The sequence below is a fragment of the Hyperoodon ampullatus genome (assembly GCF_949752795.1).
Source record: "Hyperoodon ampullatus genome assembly, chromosome: 18".
In the NCBI taxonomy this organism is placed as follows: domain Eukaryota; kingdom Metazoa; phylum Chordata; class Mammalia; order Artiodactyla; family Ziphiidae; genus Hyperoodon; species Hyperoodon ampullatus.
This window is the reverse complement of record NC_136931.1, coordinates 14,317,695-14,340,527: the sequence shown is the minus strand read 5'-3', so window position 1 is coordinate 14,340,527 and position 22,833 is coordinate 14,317,695. Positions and strand designations below refer to the sequence as shown.

The following is a 22,833-nucleotide window of genomic DNA, read 5'->3' as shown; positions in this document are numbered from 1 at the left end:
TGGCTATATAAACCAGTCTCTGTATTCTCCTTGGAACCAGCTTTATTATCTTACTGATTTTTTCATTAAAGAGAGAAATCTTTGACAAAATAAAAGCCTAGAATAAAAAAAAACTGAAAGTAAGACAGATAGTTCTAAGTAAGGAGAAGGGCTAGTTACTCAAGCATGGGAAATCTATTTCCATGTATTACTTTGATTATGTAGGTCAGACTGAAAATGATATGTCAGAGATTCCTATTTACTGTAATAAAAACTCCAATGAAATGATGCTATAATGACTCACTTAAAAATGTCTATAGGAAGTTGTATTTGCATTTATAGCTCTTTAGAACTCACTTTTGTGTTATTTTCTATGGTTCATATGTTAGAGGATATTAGTATTTTCACTTTGGGACTGTGTCTTAGTTCAGTCTGCTAGAACAAAGTACCACTAGGCTGCATCAGACTGAAGACTGATAACTTCTCACTGTGTCCTCACATGACAGAGAGCAGAGCAGAGGAAGTGAGTCTTTCCTGACTCTTAACAAGGATACTAATCCCGTTCAGGAGGGCTCCGCCTCGTGACCTCACCTAACCCTCATTACCTCCCAAAGGCCTCACCTCCTGGTACCATCACATTGAGAATTGGGTTTCAACATTAATTTGGGAGAAACACAAACATTCAGTTCATAACATTCCATCCTGGCCCCTCCAGATTGATGTCCTTCTCACGTGCAAAATACCTTCATTCCATCCCAACAGTCCCAACAGTCTTAACTTATTCCAGTATCAACTCTAGCGTCTCATCTAAATATCAGTTAAATCAGGTATGAGTGAGACTCAAGGTACATTCATCCTGAAGTAAAATTCCTCTCTAACTGTGAACCTGTGAAACCAAACAAGTTATGTGCTTTGGGAGCTGTTTAGATGAACTGGATATATTTTGCGTATGCGAAGGGCATGAATTTGGGGGGCCTGGGGCAGAATGTCAGGAACTGAATGTTTGTATTCCTCCAAAATTCATACGCTGAAACCCTACCCTCCAATGTGATGGTGTTAGGAGGTGAGGCCTTCGGGAGGTAATTAGGATTAGATGAGGTCACAAGGGTAGAGTCCTCATGATGGGGTTAGTGCCCTGCTAAGGGTCAGAAGATAGCTTGCTTCCTCTGCTCTCCTCTCTTCCATGTGAGGATACAAGGAAAAGGCAACAGTCTTCAGTCTGAAAGAGGGCTCTCAGCAGAACTCAACCATGCTGGCACTCTGATCTCAGACTCAGAGCCTCTGGAATTGTGAGAAACAAATCTCTGTAGTTTATAAGCCACCCAGTCAGTCTGCGGTACTTTGTTATAGCAGTCCCAGCTGACTAAGACAGATATTGGTGCTGAGAGTGGGTACTGCTGTAACAGATGCCTACAAATGTGACAGTGGCTTTGGAACTGGGAAATGGGTCGAGGCTATGAGTTTTGTTTTTTGTTTCTAATTTTTTTTATTAAAGTATAGTTGATTTGGGCCTCCCTGGTGGCGCAGTGGTTGAGAGTCCGCCTGCCGATGCAGGGGATACGGGTTCGTGTCCCGGTCTGGGAGGATCCCATATGCCGCGGAGCGGCTGGGCCCGTGAGCCATGGCCGCTGGGCCTGCGCGTCCGGAGCCTGTGCTCCGCAGCGGGAGAGGCCACAGCAGTGAGAGGCCCGCGTACCGCAAAAAAAAAAAAAAAAAAAAAAAAAAAAAAAAAAGTATAGTTGATTTACAGTATCATGTAAGTTTCAGGTATACAGCACAGCGATTCAGTTATTTATTTATTTATTTATTCATTCATTCATTCATTCATTCATTCATTCATTCTTTGTCAGGTTCTTTTCCCATGCACGTTATTACATAATGTTGAGTATAGTTCCCTGTGCTATACAGTAGGTCCTTGTTAGTTATCTATTTAAAAAAAAATTTTATTGGAATATAGTTGATTTACAATGTTGTGTTAGTTTCTGCTATACAGCAAAGTGAATCAGTTACACATATAAGAGTTTTGAAGTGCATGCCAGAAGAACCCTACATTGCTGTGACTGGGCTATCACAGACTGTTTTTGAAAAGTGGATAAATTAAGATGCAAAGAAGTTATTTCTTTGAACATAAACACGAGCAAAATACAGTGACATTCAATCTTGTAGTTTCTCTTGCCAGTAATAATTGATCTATAGTCCCCCAAATTGAATTTATGAGGATTATTATCTTTTTGTTACTAATATTTTAAGATAAAATTACATACAAATACAGGTTAATGTTCTGGAAAGACAGACTTTGCTTACTGTTTTCTTAATATTTTAGTATTCCACTAGGGCTAATTTACTGTGAGTAGAAAAGTTAGAGAGAAATTTTGGAAAAACAATTTGAGTCATACAAGCATCAACATTTCTTTTGGCAAGTGTCCTCTGAATAGAGATAATTCTCATACAAATATCTATCTCAGACCTAGTTTAACTAGTGTGGTGTTTAATGTTTAATTGTTTTCTTTTATATCTGTGTCTCTAGAGATGACCCATATAAAAAGGTTATGAATAATAACAGGCCTCTGGACTTAGAGTTAAACCTATAATTTCCATTAATACCAAAATTAAAATAAAATTTCCATATCATCATTCATCTACATCCTCTTTATAAACAATTTATAATCTTGAGAACTGTTCTTCTGTGCTTTGTTTAATTTATTTGAATTTTAAAATGCAATGTATTTATTAGTTCCCATGCAGACTTTCAAACCAGGAGGAAATATAATTAACATTGTGGTCTATGGGATAGAATTTTCCTCAGTTGTGAATTGGGAAATTGGCATTTGAGTTTAAATCTTGATTCTCCTTATTTAAGTGCCTGTGAGCCTGTCCCCAAGAGAGTGACCGTTCAGGGCCCACTGACCAAATCTGGTCTCTGAATCTGCTTTGGGGCCAGACCTGGATTTTGGTGACATTCCAAAACACTGCCATCCTGTGAGATTCTGCCTGGCTGAAATTTCTAACTCTTGCCTGCAAATTGCAACATACATTCTTCTTATTTACAACCATCATCAAGCAGTGCAACTCTATTCCAAACCCAATCTATGGTTGTCAGGAAGTTTCTGATCCACAGCTTTACATTGTACCTAAGCCCTCATAGAGCTACATGTGTTTTACACTTGCTAGGAGAAATACACCATAGAAACTAAATAGAGGCAGGATAATTCTGGACTGGAGTGCCCTCTCAAATCCAGCCCATAGAGTATATTTTACATTTGTTTTTAAGTTGTTGTTTTCTTCTATGTGCTTTTCTTTAGAGGGCTTATGCTAATCTTCCCTACTCAGAAGAGTACAGGGAGCCAAGAAAGATTCACAAGGGAGTGATCAAACTCTTCCTCCATGAAGTGGAGAGTTTGGCTTTGCCTCTCCATTATTATCCTGGAAGTTTTGAAATGATCTCTATATCAATTCTTTTTTCAGCCTTTTCCCAGTGCATTGTTAGTCATCATTAAATATTTTCTATGAATATTTATCCATATAAATATTTCTGAGTAATTTCTTCCTCAAAACAGGACTGTTAGAAATGATTTAAATGATACAGCAATCAAAATAGGGATATGGTGCTTTGTGTTAATTTTGAGATAATTGTTTATATATAAAATTAGAGTAGAATAAATTTGAATTTTATTAAGCAATAGTATAATATAGTTAGGGGGACTTCCCTGGTGGTGCAGTGGTTAAGAATCTGTCTGCCAATGCAGCGGACATGGGTTCAAGCCCTGGTTCAGGAAGATCCCACATGCCGTGGAGCAACCAAGCCCGTGCGCTACAACTACTGAGCCCACATGCTGCAACTACTGAAGCCCTGGATCCTAGAGCCCATGCTCTGCAACAAGAGAAGCCACTGCAATGAGAAGCCCGCATACCGCAACAAAGAGTAGCCCCCATTCACCGCAACTAGAGAAAGCCCGCACGCGGCAACGAAGACCCAATGCAGCCAATTAATTAATTAAGTAAGTAAGTAACTAACTAAAATAAATAAATAAATATATATATAGTTAGGGATCAGATCACACTACCTGATAATTATGCTCAATTTCACATTTAGACAGAAAAGAAAATGTGTCTGGAAATTTGTCATACAGTCAAAGAATTTCAATATCTTCTGCTCCAGAAATGCACCTTGTTCTTTAGATTTCCCTGAGGCACTTTCACCCCAGCCTCCTTCTGACTTGCATTTTTGTTGTTTACATGGTGGTCTCTCTGAATGTCATTACTATCAGCTTCTTGGGGGCAGGAATGGTGCTTTGGACATTTTTGTGTCTCCCACAACACCTGGACCTTAGAACCACTGAACGTGTATTTGCTATATGTATTGAAAAATCCTAAGAACAATTTGCTTATCAAATTTACAGTTGACTAAGAAGGACTAGGAAAAGTAGCTAATAAGTCGAATGTCATAATCAGAATTTTAAAAAATCTCAAAACGCTGAAAAATGTATAAAAAGAAAAGTAAATAATAAAACCTGAATTCAAAAACACACAAAAAACGCTGAAATTAATAACATAATAAATGTATTTAACAGTGAATTACACACAGCTGAAGGAAGAATAATGAACTGGAAGATAGCTCAGAGGAAATCATCCAAAATGAAGCACAGGCAGAGAAAGAATGGAAAATGCAGATGAAGGCTGAGACAGAGAGGACACACTAGGAAAGTCATACCCATGTGTAATGGAGTAATACAAGGAAAGGAGAAGGAATGAGGCAGACACAATATCTATAAACATAATGGCTGAGAATTTTTCAGAAATAAAGATATCAAACCACAGATTCTGGAAGTGTAGCAAATTCCAAGCAGGATATACAAACAAACACATAACTAGAGACATTGTAGTGAACCTGCACTATAATCAATCAAATACAAGGATAAAAATCTTAGAAGCAGCCTGGGAAAATAGATTACCACCAAAGAAACAGAATTTATATTTTTAAATTAAATAAGATGCTTATAGCATGAGTCATTTTTTATTATTTGACACTTTAACCAAACTTTCAACTTATTTTGGAGCCATATGAGGTTTTCTTCTAAAGCTGGTTGTAGAATTTGAAGGGCTGTTGAACAAAAGAGGGAGATTTGATTTATTCTATTTAGCTCCAAGGGAGTGGACCAAATACCAGTGTTTGGAAGGTCAAAAACAAACAAACAAATGTATCTCTATTTAATATAAGGAAGACATATCAAATAGTTTGAGTTATTAAAACCAGGGATAAGTTACCTTAGATGATAAATAAGATCTCTAACATCAAAGGATTTGATTAAAAGGAAGATATATTAATTCATTTAACAAATATTTATTAAGCATCTACTATGTACCAGGCATAGTTATAGATCCTGGGGATGTATCAGTGAACAACAATAACAAAAAAGACAAAAATCCCTTCTTTGGAGAGCTTATATGGTAGTGCAAAGAGACAGAAGCATGATAAATCAATCATGCACAATGTCAGAAGATGGTGAATGCTCAGGGGAAAATATAGAGCAGGGTAAAGGGGATCAGGAGTACTGGGGGGAAGGCTTGCAACTTAAAATGTGATGGTCAGAGTAGGCTTCATTGAGAGGTATTGTTTGGTCAAAGACCTTCGGGAGGAAAGAGAGTGAGCTATGAGGATCTAAGCAGTTAAAGGGAACAGGTTGGTGGGAGTCACTTCCAACTCTATAATTTAGTCCTATCACACATTTCAAAATAAGTTTGGAGTTTTAGCAAATGAAATTCTATTGATTATTATGAAATAATAGAAACCAAGATGACTTCCTATATTGTGTTTATTAATGAAAGCTGTTCATCCCTACTATAACATCATGGAAACTTTGCATTTGAAAAACATTTCTTTTAAAACTTCCAAATTCCAGGAAGGATGTTGTACCTTCTGTTGGTATCTCAGAATTTGGAGATTAGAGCAGATAATTAGTGTAAGCTTGTTAGAGAACTGGGCTGTCATCTTAAGAAAGAGATGTAAAGAATCTTCACAGAGCATTCAAAAGTAGAATTGTAGGTTTGCTCTTCAGAATCATATTGCTTTTTGAAGAAAAAAAAAGAAAAGCCAACAAACACCCAGCTGCTTTGATTCAAAAAAATAATGTTTGTCTCTGATGTTGAGTTCTGCAGTGCCAGGCATTTGAAGTATAGAGGGCTTTGACATGTGCAAAATGAAAAGCCAAGAATATCTTCACTGTTAACTTGTAGTCTTGTGTTACAGGCACACAAAACGTCCCTCTGGATGGTTGAACCCAAGGAAGGCACAGTTCCCCCAGAAAGTGATGTTGAACTGACACTGACTGCCAACCTGAATGACATACTGACATTCAAAGACACAGTCATTTTGGACATTGAAAATAGCAACACCTACCGGATACCTGTCCAGGCTTCAGGAATTGGCTCCACCATTGTTTCAGATAAGCCCTTTGCACCAGAACTCAATTTGGGAGCACATTTTAGGTAAGGAAATATCATGGACCAAGTTTTATACATATCACATATATCACATATATTCTATAAGCTGAGCATCACTCCTACTTTGGAAAATTATTTTTAAGTAAACAGAACTAGCCTCGTCAGCCCCCTCCCTTCCCTATCTTCACTTTTCCCCCTCCAGATGGGTTCATCAGCCACAAGAAGACATTTCCTAGTCATAGTTTGGTTACATTCTCCAAGCTGTGTCCCTCTACACTAGAGAAGAGATGGTTCACAGGAAGTATATTCATCTCTAAAACTTACAGTGGCTTCTCTGTGACAAATTCAGAATCTTGAACATGATTTCTCTTCTTTGATTCCAATATATTGTTAATTCCTCTCCATGAATGTAGAAAATACAAATGGATCTTAGTGATAACCTAAGTAGAGTATAACTAGGAAGGTAAAAATATATTGCAGGGACTTCCCTGCTGGTTCAGCAGTTAAGACTCCACACTCCCAATGCAGGAGGCCCCGGTTCGATCCCTGGTCAGGAAACTAGATCCTGCATGCATGCCGCAACTAAGAGCCCATGTGCCACAACTAAAGATCCCGTATGTGGCAACGAAGATCCCACGTGCTGCAACTAAAGACCCGGCGCAGCCAAATAAATAAATAAATATTTTTAAAAATTATATATATATATATACATATATATATATATATATATAGCAAATGTATCTTACCAGGTATTGCAAAGCCAGTAATTTTTTTTTCGTATATGTTCTCTGCTTGCCTCCCCACCGTAGCACCAACAACTGAGGTGGTTGTAGTTGGCTCCACCTGATCACTCAGGAAAAGCTAGAGAGTCTAAATATTTAAATAAAAGGTGGTACAGTATAGACATCTCTGAGCAGAACGATCTAAATGTGACTCTAAAAATGTATGGGGTTTGAATACTAACCATGTAGGACATGTGTGATGGTTTGTTTATGGTTCCTCAGAAGAGTCATGCATTGTCACTAGTTGACACTCAGGAGCCAGCTGAATTGGTGCCTGTTTGTTTCAGTGCTGTGAACAGATCTCAAGGGGATGCTCCTGCCTTCTGGCCTAAGGCCCTGAAACCAAGATGGACACACTGTGTTTAGAGATGTACCTGACAAAATACTGTTAGGAACCCTCCCCACAAACCCATCCATACCTCCTTTCCTCTGCTCCATCTACAAAATATGGCACTTAATTGAAAATACCATAAACCAGTAGGAATTAAGTAATAGGCAAGTGAGTTAATTGCATATGTTTTCAGAGAGGCATCCAGTTACAGTTTTTGTGTCAACTAGATACAAAAAATGCTCCTCTCCTATCCATTGACCATATGGTAGGGCATTTGGTCATTGCATACCATTCCTGTTTCCAAATTTATTTGTTAAGTGCATTCAAATATAATTACAGAAAACAATATACTGCAAACCAGACTTAATTACGTGTTCTCCTTAATCTACAAATAGTGTCAAATGGCCCCAAAGGATATTCTGACACTTGCCTAGAATTGGAGGGATAGCTGATAGTTTTCAACGAATATAGAAGCAACCTGTATCTTTTAGCTGCCAATTTCTGCTCTGCCTAAACCCTATTGTTCTTTTTGACATAAAATCTTGATGCCGGCAGTCTCCAGAAGAATCATCAAAAGCAGGGGTGGGAAAACCGCAGCCCATTGCCTGTTTCTATAAACAAAGTGTTATTGGAAGACAGCCACGCCCATTCATGTACATATATTGTCTACAGCTTCTTTCACACTACAGTGGAGAGTTGAGTAGTTGTGATGGACCATGTGTCCCAAAAGGTGTAAAATATTTATTATTCAGTCCTTTACAGGAAAAGTTTGCCAAATTTTGGGGCACAGGGATCTAAAGAAATACCCATATGCCACCTCTTCTGATGGCATATTTTTGGACAACTCCTTTAAATTTTCAGAGCTTCTGTTTCTTCATCAATAAAATTAATCAATATGCTTATTATTACTAGGGTGCTATGATGACTGAAAGATACACTGTGAATAAGTGACAGAGACCCTGCCTAGTTTATAAAATAGTATATGTTATTTATTATTTTCCCCCAAACCTACATTTAGCCCTGAAGTCAAACTACAAAGTGAAGACTCCAATGAGCATGCCCCATTGGACATATATTTAGCTAATAATGGTTATACCTGACAACTGGCAAACACTCCTTATTATTTATCAAGCTTCAACTTGCTTATTAGACATGGTGTCTTTCCAAAGGAGGGACAGATGGGATGAAAACTCAAAGCCCCAAAAAATAAAAAATAAATTTTAAAAGTCCTGAGATGAGTTTTTTCCCTGAAAAGAATATTTTAAAGTAAGCTTATAAATCAATAATAATAAAAAAAAACTCAAACAAAAACACATTTGAACCACCTCCAAGATCTTAGAAATTTCGGTGTCTAGCAAAGAGACAGACAATAAAGAGGTCGTTAGTAAATATTTGCGGAATAGATGAATGAATGCATGCATGCGTGCATGAGTAGTAGCATCTTTAAAGCACATTAGTCTGAGATAAATGACCGATCCAGGTGGTGTTCTGATGCATTATAGTCCACTTGACCCTTGGTAAGGTTTAGAGGATATGTGTTGTTCCTCTTTAAAGTTCCCTTCAAATTGAGTCCATCACAAGACATTTAACTAGTTACTAGAAATTTACTCAACACAATTTGAAATATACTTCTCCTTCAGTAGCTATTTTGCTTTCACTTCTCAGTACCATTTCTTGTAAATTGAAGTGATTTTCACATGAACTGTATCTGTGTGTTACGTGGCAGCTTAACCTGCTGAGAAAGACTGGGGATGGGTAGGGCCACTTCCCCACGGCCCCTTTCCTGGTGATGGCAACTCAGGGACCAGACTCAAGTCACTGACTCAAGTCTAATGATCCAATGAGTAGATGTTACCTTGTCCTAGTAGTTCCTAGCAGTATCACCATTTAGCCTTCCTACATTAAAAAAATAATAATAATGGCTATTTTGTTGCTCACTTTTTAAACACTTCTGGAGGAGTAAATCCCAAGGCTGTAGAGCTGAACGGAACAACCCAAAGTTGAATCCTCTCAATCCTTGCCTCCTCTTTTCCAGCCTGGACACCTGTTATTACCGCTTCAAGTTGACCAACAAGGGACGTCGGGTCCAAAAGTTGTTCTGGATGAATGAAGATTTTTGTCCCCAAGAAAAGCTGGGTAAGAAGAGACTGGCTAAGAAAGGGCGTGCTAAGAGCCAGTGCCAATCCCAGTGCTCCCAGGCACCCATAGATCCTCAAAGCCCCGTGTTTCAACTCCACCCCATCAGGATGGAGCTGTACCCAGGCCAGACGATTGACGTGAGACTTGAAGGCTATTCTGCCACTCCCAGGGTAAGAGGACACACATTTAGAAGCTATTATTCTCCTAAATAAATCTTTGCTCTATTTCTTAGGAGAGTCCCTTGACATTTATCTGAAGAAAGGCTGTGGTTTCTCAAGGATTGCATACAGCACTGAGTTACCATGGCAGCACCCATTGCATTCAGGGTTCAGCTCTGCTGAGTTTTCTGTTTGTTTCTACAGCTACCATGAACCCAATCTTAAAATACTGTTTAAAGCAGGTTCTCATCCCCAGAGTCAACAGAACCAGCAAGTCTCTGGTAGAGGGACATCCACTGTTCAGCCAAAGCTAAGCCTCTGATTAATACTTAGCAGTATTCACTTAATATTTTTAAGAAAATGTTTTTATAGACACTCTCGGCTGCCTCTCCTGTCCAGGTATTGGGATATCCTTAGTTCCTTCCCTCTCAGCTTGACTCAACAACATCACATTTATAATCATCATCTTTTTATGTATCAATGAAAGAGCTGCATTTATCTTCAGCAACTCTGATGTTCTGCTCTTATTCACGTTATCACCATTCTGCTTAAGATATTTAGGCAGATCCAACCATGTGTCTGTTTATTCCTATTCCCTCATGGACGCTGGAAACCATTAAAAACCTAAAAGAAAGACTTCTGAAATCACTTACAAGCCTCTTCACAAAGTCAGACTTTGTGAATGAGAAATGATGGTTACCTGAGCTCCTGCTGGTGTCACCAAATTAGGATGTGATGCTGAACTTTCTCCTCATGAAAACAGGAGACAGTAAGAAATTGCCTCCCAGCAGACGAGGTGGGAAAGCTGGTTCCCTGCTTAGCTCCACGAGGGTCACGGATGGCACTTTGCTTCACTTACATTGTTTCTTCACAGAACATTTTCAGGAAAAACTCATCCTCAGTTTTAAAAAGAAGGTTATTTCCCATTATGGAGTGTATAACATGTTCTTTCTCTCTGTTACTGAGGGGTTCAGCCAACTTTCACTGAGTATGTACCACATGACACACACCGTGCAAGGCAGCAAGGGTGCAAGGATGAATAGAATGCAGGCCCTCATCTCAAGACACTGACAGTCTGTTGCAGGCATGTTTACAGTGTTGTTCTCAAGAGTTGACTGTATTTTAAAGGCATTAAATCTGAGCTGCTGGGGTTCTAAATTCAGTTGTAGCTTTACTAAAAGCTCCCCTGTATCCCAAGTTCTGCTACATAATTGAGAAGAGACTTGAATCATTAACATCTGACACCTGAGCAGTCTTCAATAAAGGCTATTCATGTTATAAATTCACTTTGGGTCCTTTCTACTCTATAAAAATCTAAGGCTCTTGGGTCCAAAGAAGTGTTAATTACCGTACACGATTTTTAAATATTCAAATGTGAAAGGCAAAATTTTTCCAGCCAGCTTCCAACTACCTTGATAAGAAATTGTGTGTAACTACCATTGAATTCTAAGCCTATGAGTATTTTTTTTTCAACTGTAGTTGATTTACAATGTCGTGTTAGTTTCAGGTGTACAGTACAGTGATAGCCCATGAAGGATTTTTATCTGCATCTTCCATCACTGTTTTGTGTATCCAGTCCCTAACAGCCCTGATAAATCTTCCATATGTATACTAGATGAGCTGAATGTAAATTGATTGTGTCCTCAGGGACAGTCAGCAGTAGACACAGGACCCATCCTGGACACATCTAACCAATCAGACTTTGTGTGACAGAGACCCATCCCTGACACGCACTGCTCAGAAAAATGTGCTCCTCCCTGGTGTCTCCAGGCAGGTAGTTGAGAATCATTTTGCCGATTGTTGAGAATTAGGTCTTCCAAGCTATAGAGGTTCCACAAACGCTGGTATATCTTGTCTGCAGATAGTCAAAGAAAAGCTGGTGTGCCACGCCATCATCGGGACACAAAAGGGGAAGAGCCTGGTGATGACGGTGAACATCATCTGTGAGTTCGTGGCACCGTTCATCCAGCTCTCCACCAAGCAGCTCGTATACCGACTGGAGAAGGTCAGTGGGCCTGTGTTGGGGAGGGCGGGGCGCTCCAGCTAGGGGTGCGCATGTTCACGCTTTCATTTCGGAAGCTAAATTAATGGGAATCCTGTTACACCCACACCCAGCCAATGTTTTTTAAGCTTCAGAGGCCAATACACATTCAACTAAAAATTCTGAATCTAAACCTCCATTCTTTTGAAAAGTGAATTGCCATAGAAATTCTACTTCGATCATTCCCGATGTATATAAGACCAAAGTGAAGGGGTATTCCAGTGCACTGAAAATGCATTTCAGTCCATCATTTTACTCTAGCTAGGTAAAATAAACATCACAGTATAGAAATGGTTGGAGAAGAATTATTGATAATTACATTAACCAGTAAGAATAGCTACCACTATTGATTGGTACGTTCTGGGCATTGAGCCATGTTCATTACATACATTTTCCCATTTGTCCCTCACAGCAGTCTGTGCAGGAGCTTCTCTTTCCCATGTTACACAGGAGGAAACTGAAACACAAGTTAAGCTATTTTGTAGATCACCTAACACTGCTTGGGAATAATCAGCTTAAACTATTTGATTCACATTCTTTGATGTATATGCCCATAACTGTCTATAACTTTATGTGCCGTTAAATGTGAATGGTAAGTGGGGGAGGCCCAGAACAGGGGAGAGATGGGGATGCCTGCTGCTCAGGGCAGTGGGCTGGGTGGTGAAGAGGAGGGGAGATATCACAGCAGGACTTGACCTAGTCCTAGGCAGGTTTCCAGCAGAGAATTATTTACTGTTCAGGACAGGTATGTGTGGAACATTTCCTCTGGGTCAAGGGCTGTGTGGGTGCTAAAAATCTGACATAGTCACAGCTAAGAGACTGGTTGAGGTTACAAACTGTCAACAAACTATTAAAATTTAATTGTTTAAATTATAATTCTAAACAGCGCTATGAAGAAGAGGTATAACGTGCAGTGAGAGTATGTATCAGGAGACATGACCTTATTTGTACGTGAGGTCATAGATGGCTTCCTTGAGCAAATGCCTCAAGTTGGGACTGGAAGGACAAAAATAGAAGTCTGTCTGGTGACAAGGTGGGGAGAGAGAAGTAGGGAACAACACATGCAAAGCGCCTGAGTCACGAAAGAGCTTGGTCAGCATAAAACCTGAAGGGCCACCTCAGACAGAGACTATGCCAAGAATGCCAAGAATGCCAATGAAGTCTATCTAGAGAAGTGGGCAGGGGCCAGGTGTGTGTGGCGTGACTGGGACACATGTTGTGAATTTCGGGTTTTGTTTGGGGTGACCATTGGAGGGCTTCAGGGAAGGGAGTGACATGGTCAAATGTATTCACTGAAACAGTCACGCTGGCTGCGGAGTGGAGTATTTATCAACACCTACCATGTGCCAGGCACTGTCACGTCATAGAGATACAACAGTGAGAATAGTCCCACCCTGACGAACTTCACAACCAACTGGGAAGACCAAGCGTTAAGGAAGATCCCATGGTGTGATCTATGCTGTCACATGAAAGGACTGGGTGTGGCAGTGCCTAACCGGTCATGGGGGAACAAACCAGGGTTCCTTCTGTTAACGGAGGCTAGCAAGAGAATGTTCAAGACCATTTGTTCTGGTGCATTCTATATATATTGTTCATATTAAATAAATATCTGTTGAACACCCACCATGGATAAGGTGCTCTGCCAGGAGATGAATAAGGGAACTTATAGGCTAGTACGGGAGGTGAGATGTACAAGCTCAATTCAAATCAACAAATAATTTTTGAGCACCTGCAGTGTATTAGGCAGTAAAGACACAGCAAAAACCCTAACCTAACAAACTGGTGGGGAATGTAGACACTGAAGTAGGATAAAGGTTTCAGTTACAGGATGCTAAACTAACTGTGACAATCTCCATGAGACATATAAAAAGAAAATACTACCAGAATTCCTTCTGCAGTTATTAAGCTTTCATTGCTGTTTTAAATTCTTCCTTTTTCAAGTAATCAGGAAAGATATTTACTGGCAACAGCTGTGCCAAATTTGGTTGCATCATATTCTCTCTAAATGTAGCCATTCAGAGAACATTCAGTGAAGATTTATTGAATAGCTATTCTGTGCAAGACATTACAGTATACGATAAATGTGCAGCTTAGTTTCCTATTAGATTTTTTTTCCAAAGTACACAAACATTCATAAAAATGTGTGGGTAGTGTTCCTCTGTTTATATCCTTTAGCCTTGGTTTGTTTTTTTTTAAAGCATATTCTTGTTTAAATGTCTACTGTTTGAATTTATCACTAGAATAAAATAGCAAATATTTTGAATATGACGGTGACTTGTTGAATTTAAAAAATGAATTGAGTCATTACGCCCTATTTGTTTTTGCCCTTCTCTCCTTCCTCCCAAATATCACAAGTTTGAAATCTGTCCTACTACTGCATTTTTCATTGTTCATTTCCTGCTCACATTTTACTCCATATCAGGGACAATGAAGAAATGCGACTTCATTACCCAGGGTGTGCAGGAGACCTGTCTTGGTACACCCAATTATCCATTCTGTCTCCTTGTTTTTGGCTCAGGGCAGTGTATCTGATTAGTACCTGAGACTTTAACGATACCAAGCCTGCCTATGGGAAGAATTTTTCTATAACCATTTCCTCAGATTTGATCTGCTGTATAACTATTGTACCATTCATAAGCCACAGAGATGAAACCACATCTCTGTGGAATTGAAAAGGTCAATTGAAACTAGCAGTCAGTTTGCTTCATGAAGTCCAGAAGCAAATCCTGTCTCATGATATTTGGTGAGACAAGCCAGAGAGAAAGGGTCATTTTAAAATAGAACGGGTTCTCTGTCCATCGACTCTTTCTCATCACTAACCCCTAAATGGCCTCTTGCCAAAACCAACCGAGTGTGGCTTCTTCACTTCAAAGCTACCTGCAGTGACACAGCAGCCTGGGGGGAAGGTCGAAAGTGCTGCTTCATCCCTCCCCAAACTGTAGTATGAAATCTGCAAGTGCAAGGTGAACCCAGTACCTATATTACCATGTTAGAGGGAGGGGAACAGTGGCAGCTTCTCGTGGTAAGTGCCAGACCGAACCTCCAAAAGAACTTTGGGAGTGCACAAGGGGCTAATGAGGTACAACCGAGGCAGGTGGCTCAAGCCAACTTTATGGACTGAATGTTTGTGTCCCCCCAAAATTCATACACCAAAGCCCTAATTCCTTATATGATCATGTTGTAAGTGGGGGCTTTGGGAAGGGATAAGGTCGTGGAGGTGGAGCCCTCATGAATGGGATTAGAGCCCTTATAAGAAGAGACAAGAGAGGTGATCTTTCTCTCAGGCATGTGAGGACACAGTGAGAAGACAGCTATCTACAAACCAAGAAGTGGGCTCTCACCAGACACTGGATGTGCTGGCACCTTGATCTTGGACTTCCCAGCCTCCAGAACTATGAGACGTCAATGGCTGTTGTTTAAACCACTCAGTCTGTGATATTTGAACTGACTAAGACACCATGGACACTGGTCACCCAAGCTTGCTCAGAGCCAGTGGCTCCAGGAACCACAGTGGAAGAAAGACTATGCTGGACAAAGAAGCAGAGGCAGAGGCAGAGGCAGAGGCAGAGCAAAACATGGAATCAGGAGGACTTAACTGAAATTGGAACAGGGAGAAAAGCAAATCAGAACAAATAGGCCTGGAAAAAATAGGCTAGAGTTGTTGGAAGAGCCAGGGAATGGGAGAGAGATTCTTTTTGGAGGCCAGAGACTGAGGTTTCCAGTCACTTCCTACGGATATTAAAGGACCCCCTTTCCAAGGCACACAATGAACAATGTGGATCCCAATGTCAGAGTGAGAAAAATCCAGTCTGACCGGAAACTTCCAGCTTAAGATCCATTTATGATGCTTTCTCCAGCTGAAAAATGAAATTTGATCTAACAGAGTGAACGATGCTTCTAAATCAACTCTCCCAGTGTTATTAAGAAAATTTACAGGAAATAGTTATGAGCGTTTGTCAATATAGCAAGATAAGTATATTTGCAAATTGGATATTTTAAGCATGAAAAAAATATTGTGTAAGGAAAAAATGTTTTATTCATTGTAATGATACATGGGTTCTTCCATAAGATATCACTAATTTATTAAACTTTGTTTTATGATGCTGTGGAAACTTCTGTAGCAACAGTTCTACCCAGAGGCATGGCTTATATAAGGTTTTTTAAACCAGGCAACACGAAAGTAAGAAAATCTAATCTGTTTTCTGGCTTAAGTAGGATCTCTTCTAGTGAAATAGATACATAGATACATAGAAAATATCTATACCTATATCTACATCTATATTAATCCCTTGTAGAGATTTAGATAAATCATTTGGAATGTATGGTGGACTACTGAGAAGTGAACCTATGTAATACATAGATATATATTATCTATATCTTGATAGATAGATGACAGATAGATATAATATAAATCCATACATCTATAGATATAAATAGAGAGAATGCTAATTCTGCTGTTAACAATGAATATCAGACATTTGTTGCTAAAGGCTTACTGTATTTACCATAAGTTGGTTTGTTTCCTCTTTTCTCTTTTTTGCAGAAACCTAACACTATCCTGGAACCTGATTACCAGCCCTTGGTCATGAAGAACATTTCCACCCTGCCTGTGAACGTGTTGCTCTCAACAAGTGGACCCTTCTTTATCTGCAAGGCTGATAAATCCCCACTGCCCTCAATTCCTGAGGTAACTGGACAGAGGGTGTCCTAACTCCTAGGGGGTGCTGTGCGTGTGATAAAAGAAGAGAATAGTATTGGTACGCTGCCTAATTTCAGTTGAGAAAAATATAAAGAATCCAGGAAACAGAGAGGAAAAATCTAAAATGAGTCATAATATCAATAAATTCTGATATCAACTGGTAGGAAAACCATTATTAACAATGTGAGAGCTTCTTGCTCATTATTACGACCCTTTTCTTCCTGCCCATTATAACGAAGCTCAACTTTAGAAAACAGTGACTTCCCACTAATGAGAGGAAAGATCTTTTAATCCCCCTCAAGTCTGACTAAAACTCAAATTTGACCAAAACTCAAAGCGCCAACCCTAAACCAGCCAGCCCATCTCCAGATGGTGAGAAATGTGAACCAGGCTGAAGCAGGAGGCTGTGAGCTCCCCTGGCCACCAGTCTGGGGCAGGATGCAGTGTTCTCTGAACATTCCCACAAGATCATCCCCGTGATCCTTGGCCGGGCATGAGGACACCAGTGGGAATGGCTGGACCCAGGGGCAGGTGGCACTGCAGAGCCGTAGGGAAGGAGGATTGAAGGAGAGACCAGCCCCTCACCCCATGGTGTTCGGCCTCCCAGTCCAGGGAGAGAGCTAATGGAGAAGTGACATAGAGGAGGAAGTGAGGGCAGGCAGCAATCGCAGGATCTCAGAAGAGGGAGCCTGGGACTTAAGGACATCTGCCATGAGCCACACTCGGGGAGACGGATCTTTGTGGAAGGTGGGGGACAGAGCCACTGGGTGAGAGCGTGTTGCAGACAGTGCTGCACCGCCCCCCTTCTCTGCCGCTCCTTCCTCACTGATTCTTTAGTGGGCCTCATTCAGACATGATTTGGGGGGAAAAAATAGCTCAGATCTTTGAACAGAGAAATAAAAGGAGGAGATGATCATAAGCAAGAGGCAGATGAAAACCTCCTGCAAGGGAACCTGTGCAAGGAAGAAAACCCACAGTACAAACAGGGAGTTCTCTACAGTCTCAGAGAAATATGACAGGTGATAGGACCTGTCTTTAACAAGAGCTCAAGGACAAGATACAAGTGTTCAAAGAGGAGATGAAGAGTGAACTCAAGAGCAGGGGAAAACAAATGGATGAGAAAATGAAAATTCAGGTATGAGCAGCTTTCTGTCTGGGTGGGAGGTTAGACCCACTCTTGTCCCTCCTGAAATCTTAATAAAAGTAGAAATGTTCAACAGGAAAGACACCCAGAGCAATAAAATAAAAGGGGAAGAGGAGCGTATAACCAAATAATGAGAGATTTAAACAAATTCTAGTAGAATGAGGAAGGGAGTGGGTAGACAAAAAGGCACAAAGACCTGAAGCATAGAAAATTCACCAGTGAGGCTGCAAAGAAGTGGGAGTCATTCAGCCCAAGTAGCCTGGGCTTAGAGGCAACGAGTGGAGCAGGGGGCTGAAAACAGAGGGATTCTGTGTGCACCAGACAGCTGTCCCCGCTGACCCCACTCAAAAGACTTGGGCAGCTGGCTGTTATCCCAAGACATAAAGATAAATGCTCTTCCCCAGAGCAACTCATCAAAACGTTCAGGGAAACTTAATGTTTCTTGTGTCAGTGTCGATACCCCAGAATAATCCCCGGTGTCTGAGTTGTGTCCATCGCCTGGTCGTCCCCTCTCTGCCCAAAAAAACTGTTCCATAGACCTGCTGTGCTACAAGAATTGAGCAGTTGTGGCCTCAGGATTGTTGGGATGCCAGGGTGGGTCAGGAACTACTGTTTCTTGTAATAAATCTTGTAGTACATTTTGACCTTTTATATTACTTGCACATATAACTTTAATAAAAAGCATACATATAATTTTAAAAATAAAGAACTTCTACAAATCAACAGGAAAAATACCAACAACCAAATAGAAAAATAGGCAAAGGAAATGAGCAGAGAGTTCACAAAAAGAAAAAGAAAATAGCTTTTAAATATATGAGAATATGCCCAACTTTACTCATGTTGGAAGAAATGCAAATTAAAATTACTATGAAACACATTTTTTTCCTATAAGATTGGCAAAGAGCAAAAATTGGATAATGCTCTCTGTTAGGGAGGGCATGTGGAAACAGGCATCCCCTAAGGTATTGGGGAAGTGTACATTGGAAGATAGTATGGCAGTAGCTGTCAACATTTTTTTTCTTTTAGTCATCAGTTTTATACACATCAGTGTATACACGTCAATCCCAATCGCCCAATTCATCAAACCACCCCCCCCAGCCCCCCACAGCTTTCCCCCCTTGGTGTCTATACGTTTGTTCTCTAAATCTGTGTCTCAACTTCTGCCCTGCAAACTGGATCATCTGTACCATTTTTCTAGGTTCCACATATGCGTTAATATACGATATTTGTTCTTCTCTTTCTGACTTACTTCACTCTGTATGACAGTCTCTAGATCCATCCACGTCTCAACAAATGACCCAATTTCGTTCCTTTTTATGGCTGAGTAAATATTCCATTGTATATATGTACCACATCTTCTTTATCCATTCATCTGTCGATGGGCATTTAGGTTGCTTCCATGACCTGCCTATTGTAAATAGTGCTGCAATGAACAATGGGGTGCATGTGTCTTTTTGAATTATAGTTTTCTCTGGGTATGTGCCCAGTAGTGGGATTGCTGGATCATACGGTAATTCTATTTTTAGTTTTTTAAGGAACCTCCATACTGTTCTCCATAGTGGCTGTATCAATTTACATTCCCACCAACAGTGCAGGAGGGTTCCCTTTCCTCCACACCCTCTCCAGCCTTTGTTGTTTATAGATTTTCTGATGATGCCCATTCTAACTGGTGTGAGGTGACACCTCATTGTAGTTTTTTTTTTTTTTTTTTTTCTGGTACGCGGGCCTCTCACTGCTGTGGCCTCTCCCGTTGCGGAGCACAGGCTCCGGATGCGCAGGCTCCGGATGCGCAGGCTCAGCGGCCACGGCCCACGGGCCCAGCCGCTCCGCGGCATATGGGATCCTCCCGGACCGGGGCACGAACCCGTATCCCCCGCATCAGCAGGCGGACTCCCAACCACTGCGCCACCAGGGAGGCCCCCCCTCATTGTAGTTTTGATTTGCATTTCTCTAATAATTAGTGATGTTGAGCAGCTTTTCATGTGCCTCTTGGCCATCTGTATGTCTTCTTTGGAGAAATATCTCTTTAGGTCTTCTGCCCATTTTTGGATTGGGTTGTTTGTTTTTTTAATAGTGAGCTGCATAAGCTGTTTATATATTTTGGAGATTAATCCTTTGTCCGTTGATTCATTTCTAAATATTTTCTCCCATCCTGAGGGTTGTCTTTTCTTCTTGTTTATGATTTCCTTTACTGTGCAAAAGCGTTTAAGTTTCATTAGGTCCCATGTGTTTATTTTTGTTTTTATTTCCATTACTCTAGGAGGTGGCTCAAAAAAGATCTGGCTGTGATTTATGTCAAAGAGTGTTCTTCCTGTGTTTTCCTCTAAGAGTTTTATAGTGTTCGGTCTTACATTTAGGGCTCTAACCCATTTTGAGTTTATTTTTGTGTATGGTGTTAGGGAGTGTTCTAATTTCATTCTTTTACACGTAGCTGTCCAGTTTTCCCAGCATCACTTATTGAAGAGACTGTCTTTTCTTCATTGTATGCCCTTGGCTCCTTTGTCATAGATTAGTTGACCATAGGTGCGTGGGTTTATCTCTGGGCTTTCTATCCTGTTCTATTGATCTGTATTCCTGTTTTTGTGCCCATACCATATTGTCTTGATTACTGTAGCTTTGTAGTATAGTCTGAAGTCAGGGAGTCTGATTCCTCCAGCTCCGTTTTTATCCCTCAAGACCGCTTTAGCTATTCGGGGTCTTTTGTGTCTCCATACAAATTTTAAGATTTTCTGTTCTAGTTCTGTAAAAAATGCCATTTTTAATTTGATAGGGATTGCATTGAATCTGTAGATTGCTTTGGGTAATATAGTCATTTTCACAATATTGATTCTTCCAATCCAAGAACATGGTATATCTCTCCATCTGTTGGTATCATCTTTAATTTCTTGCATCAGTGTCTTATAGTTTTCTGCATACAGGTCTTTTGTCTCCCTAGGTAGGTTTATTCCTAGGTATTTTATTCTTTTTGTTGCAGTGGTAAATGGGAGTGCTTCCTTAATTTCTCTTTCAGATTTTTCATCATTAGTGTATAGGAATGCAAGAGATTTCTGTGCATTAATTTTGTATCCTGCAACTTTACAAAATTCATTGATTAGCTCTGGTGGTTTTCTGGTGCATCTTTAGGATTCTCTATGTATAGTATCATGTCATCTGCAGACAGTGACAGTTTTACTTCTTCTTTTCTAATTTGTATTCCTTTTATTTCTTTTTCTCCTCTGATTGCCATGGCTAGGACTTCCAAAACTATGTTGAATAATACTGGCGAGAGTGGACAACCTTGTCTTGTTCCTGATCTTAGAGGAAATGCTTTCAGTTTTTCACATTTGAGAATGATGTTTGCTGTGGGTTTTTTGGATATGGCCTTTATTATGTTGAGGTAGGTTCCCTCTATGCCCACTTTCTGGAGAGTTTTTATCATAAATCGGTGTTGAATTTTGTCAAAAGCTTTTTCTGCATCTATTGGGATGATCATATGGTTTTTATTCTTCAATTTGTTAATATGGTGTATGATGTTGATTGATTTGTGTATATTGAAGAATCCTTGCATCCCTGGGATAAATCCCACTTGATCATGGTGTATGATCCTTTTAATGTGTTGTTGGATTCTGTTTGCTAGTATTTTGTTGAGGATTTTTTCGTCTATATTCATAAGTGATATTGGTCTGTTATTTTCTTTTTTTGTAGTATCTTTGTGTGGTTTTGGTATCAGAGTGATGGTGGCCTCATAGAATGAGTTTGGGAGTGTTCCTTCCTCTGCAAATTTTTGGAAGAGTTTGAGAAGGATGGGTGTTAGCTCTTCTCTAAATGTTTGATAGAATTCACCTGTGAAGCCATCTGATCCTCAACTTTTGTTTGTTGGAAGATTTTAAACCACAGTTTCAATTTCATTACTTGTGATTGGTCTGTTCATATTTTCTATTTCTTCCTGGTTCAGTCTTGGAAGGTTTTACCTTTCTAAGCATTTGTCCATTTCTTCCAGGTTTTCCATTTTATTGGCATAGAGTTCCTTGTAGTAGTCTCCGAGTATGCTTTGTATTTCTGCAGTGTCTGTTGTAACTTCTCCTTTTTCATTTCTCATTTTGTTGATTTGAGTCCTCTCCCTCTTTTTCTTGATGAGTGTGGCTAATGTTTTATCAATTTTGTTTATCTTCTCAAAGAACCAGCTTTTAGTTTTATTGATCTTTGCTATTGTTTTCTTTGTTTCTAGTTCATTTATTTCTGCTCTGATCTTTATGATTTCTGTCCTTCTGCTAACTTTGGGTTTTGTTTCTTCTTTCTCTAGTTCCTTTAGGTGTAAGGTTATATTGTTTATTTGAGATTTTTCTTGTTTCGTGAGGTAGGCTTGTATAGCTATAAACTTCCCTCTTAGAACTGCTTTTGCTGCATCCCATAGGTTTTGGATCATCGTGTTTTCATTGTCATGTGTCTCTAGGTATTTTTTAATTTCTTCTTTGATTTCTTCAGTGATCTCTTGGTTATTAATAACGTATTGTTTAGCCTCCATGTGTTTGTGTTTTTTAAGTTTTTTTCCCCTGTAATTGATTTCTAATCTCATAACATTGTGGTCAGAAAAGATGCTTGATATGATTTCAGTTTTCTTAAATTTACTGAGGCTTGATTTGTGACCCAAGATGTGATCTATCCTGGAGAATGTTCTGTGCGCACTTGAGAAGAAAGTGTAATCTGCTGTTTTTGGATGGAATGTCCTATAAATATCAATTAAATCTATCTGGTCTATTGTGTCATTTAAAGCTTCTGTTTCCTTATTTATTTTCATTTTGGATGATCTGTCCATTGGTGTAAGTGAGGTGTTAAAGTCCCCCACTATTATTGTGTTACCGTCGATTTCCTCTTTTATAGCTGTTAGCAGTTGCCTTATGTATTGAGGTGCTCCTGTGTTGGGTGCATATATATTTATAATTGTTATATCTTCTTCTTGGATTGATCCCTTGATCATTATGTAGTGTCCTTCCTTGTCTCTTGTAATATTCTTTATTTTAAAGTCTATTTTATCTGATATGAGTATTGCTACTCCAGCTTTCTTTTGATTTCCATTTGCATGGAATATCTTTTTCCATCCCCTCACTTTCAGTCTGTATGTGTCCCTAGGTCTGAAGTT

The 22,833-nt window shown here is 39.7% G+C and overlaps 1 protein-coding gene across 1 annotated transcript in view; it reads left to right on the top strand.

Moving 5' to 3' along the window:
* Window positions 1-22,833, top strand: part of HYDIN (HYDIN axonemal central pair apparatus protein) — a gene marked incomplete at its 5' end in the record, with an annotated part of 359,388 nt that overhangs the window by 159,220 nt on the left and 177,335 nt on the right. Inside the window, 4 exons of the mRNA XM_079723315.1 lie at window positions 6,227-6,465; window positions 9,569-9,842; window positions 11,692-11,835; window positions 16,415-16,558. Coding sequence (XP_079579441.1) covers window positions 6,227-6,465; window positions 9,569-9,842; window positions 11,692-11,835; window positions 16,415-16,558 — 801 coding nt within the window. The remainder of the gene's footprint in view (window positions 1-6,226; window positions 6,466-9,568; window positions 9,843-11,691; window positions 11,836-16,414; window positions 16,559-22,833) is intronic.